The 12746-nt window shown below is 37.6% G+C and overlaps 1 protein-coding gene across 1 annotated transcript in view; it reads right to left on the minus strand.

The window, feature by feature from the left end:
• LOC110159338 (sodium/potassium/calcium exchanger 2-like) overlaps window positions 1-9054 on the minus strand; it is a 39655-nt gene extending 30601 nt beyond the window's left edge. Inside the window, exons 1-2 of the mRNA XM_020923887.2 lie at window positions 8152-9054; window positions 4304-4306 (exon numbers count right to left, since the gene is read on the minus strand). Coding sequence (XP_020779546.1) covers window positions 4304-4306; window positions 8152-9054 — 906 coding nt within the window. The remainder of the gene's footprint in view (window positions 1-4303; window positions 4307-8151) is intronic.
• Between the last annotated feature and the right edge of the window lie 3692 nt (window positions 9055-12746).

The following is a 12746-nucleotide window of genomic DNA, read 5'->3' on the forward strand; positions in this document are numbered from 1 at the left end:
GCTTGTAATGTTTTGTTTATTGCAGGCCAAACATGTTATTGCTCTCAACTGGAAGGAAATGGAAAGGCTCAAAGTAAATCAGTGGATTAAATTAATGCCCAGCAATTTGGCACTGGAGAAGTTGAGCTATATATCTAAAGGAGGAAAAGAAAAACTTGAGAAATCATAATTCAAATTGAGTGAACTGTGTTTTAGGGTGCGAGGAGGGTCTTAATGTATGTAATTTTTTTCTTTTTGTATAATGTTTTTGGGTGTTATTTAATGTTTTGTATGTTTCAATATGTAAAATCTTAACAAAAACATTTCAGAGTAAAAATCAGACACTAATGAACGCTAAAACTAATATTAGATCAAATTAGATACTCATTTGCACAGGTATTGATACTACAAAAGTCACAGTTATTTCACATTCACGCACATTTTGAGCTTTATCAGAACAAATATAAGATTTCATGATAACAAAGAAAGTACTATTATTTTGACTATTCTATTTTTATTACTATTATATATTTTTTTACCTTCATTTTGGTATCAACGAAACAAGCTTTGCAAATTTTCCATCAAGTTGGATTTTAAGAACACACCCTTTTTATTCAATCCAAGCTCCTAAAGATTCCTGACCTTGTAAAATATTATACACTGGTCATTTTATTTAGAGCATTCAAGAATTTACTACCAAGTATTCTACAAAGATGTTCAAAATGAGAGAGAAAACTCATACTTTTAGAGGGCATGGAAATCAAATTGCCTAAAGTTCAAACTACCCGTAAAAGTTTCTGTGTGTCTATATGTGGTGTAAAACTCTGGAACAGTCTGGGTACACATCTCAAGCAATGCCAAAACATCCATAAATTCAAGTTGTTATATAAACATTTGGTCTGGTCACAGTATATAGAGAGTGGGGCTTAATATTATCACAATACTTTCTTCTGTAGTGCTGCTTTATGCTTGTTGTTTCCGCACAATTGCTGGTATCCTATGTATTATTGCAATTACAGTTATGTTAATGAACTATAACAGTGACTCTTTGTCTGCACTTGTAAATACTTCTTACAGTTTAATGTAAAATGTCTGAAAAATGTGAAAGAAAACTCACTGTGCTGGATTAGAAGTGGAAAGTGGGATTAAATAGATTTTCTTCTTCCCTCTCCATTTTTATTTATATTTTATTTTTTTGTTGTTGTTGTTATTCTATGATTTCATTAATGTTATATGTTCCATTATTAAAGAATGTACATTTACTTACTTGCCCAAAATAAATACATAAATCAATCAATCAGTCATAATCGGTAACAAATATTGAGTGAATTCTTTTGTTTTGGGGGTTTTATTGTTCATAATGTTGATCGTTTTGACTATACCCCAGCACGTTAATACCAAAAGAAACATTACAAGACATAAAAAAATAAACTAAAATAAATAAGATAAAATTTTGGCCAGTTCCTTTGCATATTTGTGAATTCCTTAGTTTGAAATCAATTTTGAAACGTTATCCTCGTGACAACACTGGTCTCTAGAGATGTGTTTTTCATTGCATTCTGTGGCATTATAGAGGTGACATTGCCGACCAAGAGTAACTGTAGATGTACTGGACATGACAAATAAATCATGCTTTCTATTTATGGATGTGCAAGAGGCCAATCCCAGCTCATCTCCAGGCTTTTATTCCACATACATACACACAAACGCAGAGTACAGTAGCAGCCCGCTGTCTCCCGGCGTACCCTGTGAGAATCACGCATCTACAGTCAGAGCTCCCCCTTCAGCCCTGCCTTGTCGTCTTTGCCCAGTTTTGCCTGCAGATGATAATGATGATCTAAGAAAATGGGTGGGAAAAAAAAAAAAAAAGATGCACAACAAAGTCAAGAAGCCAATCCACTTGTTAATTAGTAACTCCTTCATTTTTCTAACAAGCAGAACTAATTACAGTAGCTGCCACAACGCAAGGCAATTACTCCCTTTACAGCCACCCCCGTGAACCACAATCACACACGCGCTTTTAACGGCAAAAAGTGCTGTGTCACTTTAGCCACTGAACTCTACGCCTGTCACCATAATTAATATACTGTATGGACTTATCGTTCAATATATGACAGATAGAACAATCATTTTTGGAGGTCAATGTTTATCGTCTGTATATTATTTTATTGATTTTTTATTGCTACTTTATGGGTTTTGCTTTCATTTTGGCTTTACTGGTTTTAGCTTTTTATGACTGGCAAGATTAAATTAAGCATTTATCCAATTTTTTAAATGTTATCTTTATATGTGCAGCACTTTAGAACCTGTTTTGTTGATAAAATGTGCTATAGAAATGAAGTGGATTTGGATTTTTCTTTGCACTGCTGGGAAATATTTTATTATTATTAATTAATAATAATAATAATAATAATAATAATAATAATAATAATAATAATAATAATAATCAGAATCAGAATCAGAATTTATTTATATGATTTTATATTTATATGATTTGAGATTAAAAACTATGGCTCATTACAGATGGAAGCTAAGTACTTAAAGGTGTTATTGCTTTGTCTAGAAAGTTCCACAGTATAGATTAAACTTATCCATCATGAACAAGACGGGTAGGTTACAGCACTACGCTACATTACAAGTTAGATCTGTGGAGAGTCATCCCTATTCACAGGAAGAATTATTGTATTTTTGAGCAATAGAAAAACACCTATAATGAATAAATGTTGGACATACAGTATATGTTTAATGTCATACCATGGAACATTCAGGCAAAGCAATAACATCTCCATGGAGTAAACCAATAGCGGACTCTTAAGCGAATGTGTTACTTTTTCCTTTAAAATGCCTTGACACACCTTCGGTACTGTTATAATCTAAAAGACAAAGTGCTTTATAACAGTTACTTCTTCATTTAGGCTGCACTGAAACGAAGCAAAGGATCATGGTCTATGTAGTTCCCTCTGTTTTTTTCTCATGCTGTGCCAGAACAATGCATTTAAGCAACGAGACTTAGTCAATTTAACAAATTCTGAAACACAACATATCGCTACAGAGATATACTGTATTGCGATAAATGATAATATTGAAACTACTTAATGTCACTATGACAATAAAAATAAAGCACGATAATCCTAATAAACAAAATTTAAATAGACAATACCATTAAAAGGCCTGAGCTGCCATACATAAATAACAGAATTAAGCAATAATTAGTCATAAAAGTTAGTTATTTAGTGCTATACAGCGCAAATCTTCCTGTATTACAAGAAAAATACCTCAAATCTCCCCAGTTTTACATGCAAAAAATATGGTTCCCCAAAATATATTGTTCCAACTTTCATATATTGAATGATAAGTTGATATAGTAATTACCATGACAAGTAGAAGCAATAAAAGAAAAAAAAATTGCACAGAATGAGGATTGTTTGTATTATCGAAGCCAAATATTAATTAGTAAGCAGGCACACACAGAAGGATTTTTAGTAGTTACTTTGCACATCATTGTACCGATAACTCTTACTAATATTTAATCTATTCTTTGGACAAACCAAAAGCAGAACAATGCGTTTCCATGGTGACAGTACAGGAAGGTTACACATGTGTCCAACATCATGACTGTACAGCATGTGGACATATTGACTGGGTAATACTCTAATGGGGGCCGTGGAGGTCACCTTGGCAGGCCACGCTGGGTGGATGGGCAGCTTCTATCCATTCAGAGACATGAGGAGCATTCATTCTGATGAGAACAGAGGCTTTCAGCAGATTCACCCAGCCTCAGCACTGTTCCTAATTAGCTCATTAGACACTTTCTGATTGCAATCACTTCCGTTTTAAGAGTTTACTCGGCAAAATTTGGTTTCAATTCTTTGCGCAGATTATGTGTGCAGCTGTGATCTATATAGAAGCACTTTACAGGCATTATTAATCTCTATTTCATAAATGATGGGTATAACAGAAATGTAATATTAAAAGGCTCAAGATTAGCAGACAGATGTTAGCAGATCAAACTAAATAAGAAAATGTGTAATATGCGACCATGTATCTTTAGCTTCAGAGTCCAGTGGACAGATAGGGATCTCTGTCTATGGTAACGGTCACATGATATGACATGTGCTATGAAAGAGTGCAACAAGTCAATGCAGGATTCCAGTAACAAGTTGTCTGATTATTCAAATACACACGGCGCCTTCCAGACTAACATTAGCAATACAGTGTGAAAATAAAAACAGACAAATAGAGTTGAAAGCAGATCAGTTACAACTGGATCCAGACCTGAAGTTATACACGGCTGCTTATATGTACACGGTATTGATAGCTGGACATCCTATCATCTATTCTCATCAATAGCACACATCCCAAGGGAGGTGAGCATTCCTGAGAGAGAGGCAGACCAATTCAATTTCAGATTTATTTGCATTTTACGGACAGCGCCCCTTGAGAATGCCAATCTCGTCTGATCTTGTAAGCTAAGCAGAGCTGGGTCTGGTGAGTACTTGGATGGGAGACCACTGGGAATACCAGGTGCTACATGGGGCGGCAGTGGCTCTAGTGCATACTGCTATTGTGTTCTTATTATTATTTTGAAAGAAGAACACTTTTTATTGAATTTTTTATATCACAAATGTAGATCATGATTTTACTGCATGATTTCATTACAAACTATAATTATCTAAAATAGGTGAACTTTTGTCTGTGCCCTGCCCCAAGTTGTTACAAGGGCATGGTATTACTGAACCATGAATTTCTGCAACACTTGTAATAGTCTAAAGAGACACACAAGTTTATCTGAGGAGACTAGGGTGCTGTCCATGGTACTGGAATAAGAACCAACATTAAAATAAATCCTGAATGTATTCTTAGACAGGTTTTCATTCATTGTATTGTTATATACTTAGGAATGTCCTTTTTACAGCAAAGATTTCTAATACAAATCTTCAGATCTTTTAAAGTAAAATGCACAACACCAAGTACGATTCACATAGCAACCATTAAACTCAGACTTCCTATTCTGAGACAGACAAATCATCAAGGGCTAACTCCTTGGCACTTCAGGTACAAATTAGCACCAAGACTTCCATAAAAGCAGATAACAACCTGTAAAACAAAGAGGCTAAATATTAGCAATTAGAAGGTACTTTGAGTAAAAAAATGTTCATGTTGTGAAAAACCATTAGAGCTGTAATCACATGTTTGGCCATCTCAACAACACAGTTACTGTGATGGAGTCTGAAACAGGTTTTTAAACTGGTCAAATCCTTAACCTGCTTCTGACTGCAGCTGAACAAAAACAACAACAACAACAAAAATGCTAAAAAAAAAACTAAAACAAAAAAACTAATCCTACACAAGGCCATTATGAATTGTCAGTTGGAACCATAATATTGAAATAGCATGTGTCTCATTAATGTGCAAGTCTTTCTTTTCAGCTTCTCCATTTAACCTTCGCAGACACAAAGGTTATTGACCTCTGACCCTTTGTGGCTTGGTTCTTTCTACAAATCTGTATTCAGTTTACTTTTGTCTTGACAACAAGCTAAAAACACATTGTGGTTTTGTTCTTTCTCGCGATATGTTGGTATAGAACTTTGCTTTATTAATGAAAGATTATCAAAGTAAGTAAATGCTGCCTGAAAGGCTAAAATAACAAGAATCAGAAAGCATCCTGGTAGAAGTGTGAGGTATTGGGGAGTAGAAATAAAATACAGCATGACAAGCAGCTTGTGAAAACAGGATGTGTGAATATTAGACAGCGTCAGCATTGGTGCATCATTGTCCAAACCCGCGGGGAGGCAACGCAAATACTCTGCTCCCTGCACACAAGCCGCTTTGTAACTGATCTTTGAAGCGCATCCTGACAGAAGATCTCGTCTCCGTCACGCTATTTATAGATCAGTAATGCATCAGAGGTTGCACCTTCCATCTCAGCAGAACCAACATCTGCCTTACTACACATGGGCTTACACAGCCTTGACTCTATAGCCGCTGATAATGTAGTGGGATACACACTGACTGTGAAGTATGGTTATGCTTTCAACAGGTTTCTCAAACTCACAGTGCATATAACATTAGGCCTGGCCCAAAATGCCATATTATATTCTTGTATCCCACTGACTAATCAAATATTCCTTAGATAGTAATTTCAAGTTGTTCAGACCATTAAACAAACAATTAGCGGGGGCCAAGGGATAAGATAAAATCAGGTCTGATACGGAGCACTGAGGTGGAGATGGGAGAGTGAGCTCACATTCCAACATGTACAGGCTTTGAGATACAACACATCACCTTCTGTAAACTCTGTATGATTGTATTTGTTTCTATTTACATGTTTGTTTAGAATTGCCCCCTCTCTGCACATAGACATAAAAAGTAGAGTCTAATTCAAGTTTCTTAAAACTGAGGGAGAGAAGGGAGAATTTTGTGACTCAATTATCATCCTGGGAGGTGTAAATATAGCTAGTTACACACTGCTGGTGGGAATGAGCTGTGCAGAAGTGAAAAGGAGAAAAAGATATTGTGAACTGGCAATGGGTAGTGACCTAGTGCTCTGTAATCAGATCTTTGTCCGTCTCATGGTCACAAACTGTACGACTAGACTAAGAGGCTTAGCTGTATACAATTAAGAAAAAAAAACAAAGCTCACAACGTCACATACACCCTACAATCTCCATGGTTACACATATAATAATACAATTTACACACATTTATCATATTAACTCGAGTAATATATAGCAAAAATGTTATTAAGGATGTTTAAAGATACAGCTTTTAATCATTTGTTGGTAGTTATACTTTGCTGATCCTTGTTTAATTTGACTTTAACAATTGTTTTAGCAAGAAATAATCAGCAATCAAAATGTAATAATTAAGGCAAGAATTACAGATCTTCAGCTTGGTTGATGCAATCTTAGCTGAAAGATTTTTGACCTATCATGCAAGTTTGGTTTTTAAAGCAGTAGCTTGTGTCTGAAATGGTAAACAATCGTGACAACACAATGACCTGATAGTTGGGATTACACTCACACCAAAACACATTTATACTGTGATCCTGTGTATGAAAACAGGAGTTAGACTAAATTACCACTGGGCAGCAAAATTATTGTATTATAAATATTAGATAAATATTAGTCATCAATAAATATACAACTCAGAAATGAATATGTGTTTAAGATGGTTTGTATTAATATTATGTTTGGCTATGCAAAAATGTTAATGCCATAGCTGGAGCTAAATCAAACATATGTATATCATTATGTCATCATACCAGCACCCTCTTGTATCCATGGTGACCTTTAATGTACTATTGGCACATCCCACTTCTCTAATGCACTCAATAATCAAGGGGAAACCCATTTTAATCACTGGATTAAGTCTGTACGGTCATTCCAACAACTGCTCCTACACTGTACTACAAATCTCAAGTAAACAAGAAAATGAACTAATTCAACTAAAAGAGGCAATATCTTACTAAAATCACACACTTATACCCATCTATCAAGAAGGCTCTTTATTTTGTTTGATTCATTCAATTAAGATGGCTATAAAAAATAAATGTCACATGAATCAGTGTGAATAATAGGAGCAAAAAGAAGAATAAACTAATATCTACCCCTTGGTAAATGTGTGTATTTCTTATTGTGTACTCTCCCTCGCATATGAGAATGTATGCCAGTTTAATCTCTGTTGCTACATGCCCAAAGTGTCAATGCTTAATTAAAAAGTCATGTTTAGGTGACATTTAGACATTTCATTAATATGTTAATCGCTATTACTCTTGTAGATCAGACCTATAAAACACAAACCTGCTATTCTCAACTACTCTCATCAAAGCAACATGTTTCCTGTTTGTCTCATTAAACATATTAAGTAACAGAATATAAAAACTCAAAGGTTTTCTTCCAAAGCAGTCGTTTTGAATACACAGCTCAGCCAAACTGCTCCAAATCATTGCAGCTCAAGGTCACCTCAGTGTTCCAAGGCAAACAGCTTGTGGATCTCACATTTTAATTTTACTACAACCAAAAATATTTTTCAGTGTTACTCAGGTGACAATCTAATATTCTTTATGTACTCAAAGTAAATCCAGGTTTATTAAATGCTTTATGGCACAACAAATATTTTCATTTTCATCTCATGTCATGTTTACAAATATGGCTGAGGAAACCATCTCACCTTGGGCTGCACTTCCACCTCCACCACTTGGTTCTTGTTCATGCAGTCTTTGACAAAGCCCTCCACTTTCGTGTTGCACTTCATGAAGATGACGTAGGCAGCGTACGCGGACAGCAGTGAGATGCTCTCCCACACAGAGATGATGTTATCCAAGAAAAAGATGATAAGCATTATAAGGTCCAGGATGTAGAAGGATACATCTCTGAAGAGCGGCCACCAGGTCAGGTTTAGGATCTCCTTGGAGAAAATGGCACACATCCCGATGACAAAGAGAATGTTGAAAACAGCAGAGCCCACGATGGTCCCTATGCCGACGTTACTGTGTGAGATGAACACTCCTATGATGGAGGTGAAGAGCTCTGGGGCAGAGCCACCTGCAGCCATGAAGGTGGCTCCTGCTACGTCATCAGAGATGGCCAGTTTCTCTGTGATAACTGTCAGTGCTGGGACAAAAAACTCATCACACACTATGGCTAAGGCTATGAACATGTAGATCATGCCAAACATGTGAAGGACCACAGCGCCCTGACGCCTCATGGCCATGGAGAAGAGGTCCGGTGGGTAATCACCTTGGCTATGATTGGTATTGGCTGTAGATTTCATGGCTATTGGCATGTCCACTGATACATTGGGGTCCCTCTGGTTTTGGGTGAAAAGTAGAGTCCTGTGGGGGGCTGTCTGACTCAGACTGTGTGGAGGCAGTGCTGGATCATTGAGGCCACCTGAAGTCCAGCTCAAGGCACTGAGGGAGACAGCACTTAGGGCCAGAAGGCTGAAGAGCAAGCCCACGATTCGTAAAGGTCTCAGCTTTTTCCGCACACATCGGCTGAGCGGCCTCTTACAGGCAGGGCCCAGCGGGGGTCCCTGCTCACACATCTCTACACAGGGTTTATCTGAATCCATGTTTGCAGCACATTATAGGATCTGTTGGGGAAAAAAAAGTTCCAGTTATTTTTTGCAATTATGCAATTTCATACAGTAAAATATTTACAGTAAAACACAGCTATTCATGAAACAAATCAAAATAAACACATTAAAATACATATCAAACAGTTCACCAAACACACACTATCACAGAAGAGCTTGTTTTCTTGTATGCCAGATCATTTCCATCGAACTGATGGAACTGACTATTCAACAATAACATTCAACTAAAGCCACTTTTAAACCGTTTTAAACCGTTAAACCGTTGGATTGTAGACCATGTGCTTGTTCCCATTTTGCACGATTAACTCGAGATAAATTTGTAGAGTAAAAATTATCATATTTGATGGAAAGTAACGCCGAAATAAATGTAACACGATAGACGTAGGCCGAAGCCATAAACATATGACGCCGCTGCTCAGGAGGAGAAGATGAGACTGACCTGTTTGACTTTTCCGCTGCAGCCTCTTTCCTTTAGACTCAACATCTGATAACTCTGACTACGTGCCCTTCACTGATGCCTCCTCCTTGTGACTATCTGACACACCACTACACCGCTGAATAACCACGGAACACGGGATCAATCCAGAGGCATGACGCGTGGACTGCTGTGCGCGGAGCTTTACCTTTAGGTTGTGGCGAGGAAACAGCACAACAGCAGCTGGTTGAGCGCAGGTTGAGGTTGCAGGTTGAGATTTGGAAATCAGGGGCGTCTCGCTCTCCTTGAGCTCTCCGACGACAGAGGATAGGTTCTGGGGAAAAAAGCGCTTCACCAACTGTGCTCGCCTCTGTCCTCCTCACAGCAGCGCGCGCGGCGGCAGTGGGAGCATCTCCTGTCTCCACTGAGAGTGCCCTCGCTCATGTAGCAGCACTGTGTTGCGCTGGGCAGGGCTGACCACGTGAGCGGCTGCTATATTAATAAAGTCAGGTAAGCTGCAGACAGCCTGCCCCTTGTGCACGGCGCACGCAGCGGGGGCTTTGGTGATGTTGCGTTTTGAGGGAGGAGTTGCCGTGGTTACACAGCAACGGCTGTATTTCCATAGTTTCACCTCGGTGATGGCGAACTGGGAGCAGGTTCAGCTCATTTGCGGATTTACGAGCACATCTGGGGTTATTTCAAGGTTATACTCGTTCACACCAAACACCTGATGCACAGGCTATTATCAGATCATTTAGCAAAACCTACAAACACCGAAAGGTCACGCGCTTTTATTAAGGGCTAGTCACAGTGTAGCCTCTTCCTTCGGATAACCCCAGACCACCACCCTGCAAAGGACAGAGCCAGACATGCAATCTGTGCACAGTGACAAACTCTGTGTGACACTAAAAGCCCCGTGCTGTATAATAACTTATGATTCACTGGCCTCATTGATTGGCCCGTCTCTGTCCTCTTCCACCAACTAGAGCCGTCCTTGTTACCTACCAGGAAGCAAAAACACAGGGTTAACTCAAAGGATCAACTAAGGCTCTTATTATGTTATTCAGTGAGAAAGTCAACTTAAAATTTGCTGCTGGGAGAGAGACATGACAGTGTAAGTCAAGCAATCAGTAATAATTGAATAGGCGTAAAAAAAAAAAAAAAGGTTTTGTGCCCAGTACAGGCCAGCAGTTTAGGCTAAAACTATTTTCCTTTGCAGTTATTTTTCCAAGACTTTTCTTAGAAAATGTTTATATTAATCTAAATGCTTGATGCAAATGTCTATATTTTTTATTCAACACAACATAACTCTGAACACAAACTAATAGTAGTTTCTTTAAAATCACCTTGTAGTGTTATACTGCTGATATAACTCAAGATTGCTCTAAAACAATTCAGAATAGTTCAAATTTTGTCCAATTATGTGACAACCATATACTCTCCAGCATAAAAGTGATGACTATTCACTGGCCATGTGCTACAGGAAAGGGGGGATTTGGAAGACTCACTGTGGCGTGTTGTTTTGATTTGTCTGAAATCACTCTTAGGACAAAACAACAGAAATTTCCATGCCCTGCCCCCCCTCCCACTAGGCACGCTAAATCCAAGCCTTTGTGTCCCACATAGTTGTATGGATTTGTCAGCAATGGGGCAGGGGTAGTGGGGGGAGACAGGGTGATGATAACCAAGCAAGTTTTTCCTGTGAAGAGGAAAAGGCTATTAGCTAGAGCAAGTTAAAAAATGTCACAAATATTGATATAGAATGTAATCAAAATGAAAAACCTCAAGATAAGCTTTTGATAAATGACTTGCATGGATTAACCCCCTCCATCACTGTTACAAAGAGGCTTGGGACAGACCACCTGCCCGTTCAAAAATGTAGCAATCTAACCAAATTGGCACCAATGGAAAGATGTGATTATATGAAGAGTCAGGAAATGACTGATGGTGAGTAAACAGTTACTTGCACAGAGCCTGCATAGTTTTCTGAGACATTCATGGTTGTATTTACAAAGTAAAATGAGATCGAATGGAGTGTTTAATGGGAGAATATTGAACTGCTCAAACAGAATATTGTAGGTCTGGAGAAGAGGTGAATGTTGGTCATCAAATCTGTGAGAAGAAGTGTGGACATGAAGCCCTGTTTTACTCATGGTGTGAATAAACACTTGGAGAGACATGATATTTCTCTGTCTGTCAACATCCTTTTCACACTTGTATATTGGAACAAACCAGATTCTAAGTATACAATATATTTTTGGTACATTTTACAGAAATTCTTTTAATAGTTATAGTGTTTAAAGGTCCTATATTACACAAAATTGACTCTTTTGAAATTTAAGCCATGCTATAATGTCGTTACCTCATCAAAAACACACCAGGAGTTGTGTTTTGTTTCATTCACACAAGCATTAGTAACCTTTTATAAAAACACAGTGGAGCACTTTCTGTATTAGAGTTTGAGAGAAAAATTTGAGAGAAAAACTCAATATATACTAAACATGCAGGGTTTGTGTGTTAAACATGTGTGAATAAAATGAAATACAACTTTGAGTATGTTTTTGAACACACTATAACACAGATCAGAATATAGTGTAATAAGGGGCTTTTAAAAGTGAGTAATGTATTTCTCTTATTTAAATTGCATTACAACATAATATTCAATGACAACACATAGAGCTGCTTATGATATTGACACTGTATTATACAGACCGACAAAGGCATTTTTAATCACAAATGTAACTTTATATATCTTGCTATCAATGTTCAATAATAACAAAGACTCCCCTAGAACCCTTCTCATGTATTACACTGTTCTGGCTTGATACATTTCTCTTTTGAGTGATTGGAGAAGGCCTAATCAATCTTCCTTGGTGTGACCTTACACCAGTTAACCATTGCAGGACAGTGTTACGGAAGGACAAAGAGGACAACGGGCTCATATTGATCTGTCGCTTCATCCCTCATTTCACATTGAGTACAGCATGTGCCCTTCTAACCTTCCTGCTCTGCAAAACAACTGAATATTTGATATAATCTTTCTTCTCTTTTTTTTATGGACACTTTAGGGTTGATCTGAGAGTTAACTTTGATTCAGATCACTGAAATCATTTTTAAACAAGCTATACATGGTTAAACAAACAACTGGAAATCAGTCCTTACAAGTGCAGTGGATACAGGATGTTGCTGTATTATAAGGTTAATCCTCATGTCAATAGTCCTTCATATGAAGTTGGTGGATTGAATCTGAAAA

This window comes from Boleophthalmus pectinirostris, unplaced genomic scaffold (genome assembly GCF_026225935.1).
Source record: "Boleophthalmus pectinirostris isolate CB_2022bp ecotype Guang Dong unplaced genomic scaffold, ASM2622593v1 HiC_scaffold_20, whole genome shotgun sequence".
NCBI classification, from domain to species: Eukaryota; Metazoa; Chordata; class Actinopteri; order Gobiiformes; family Gobiidae; genus Boleophthalmus; species Boleophthalmus pectinirostris.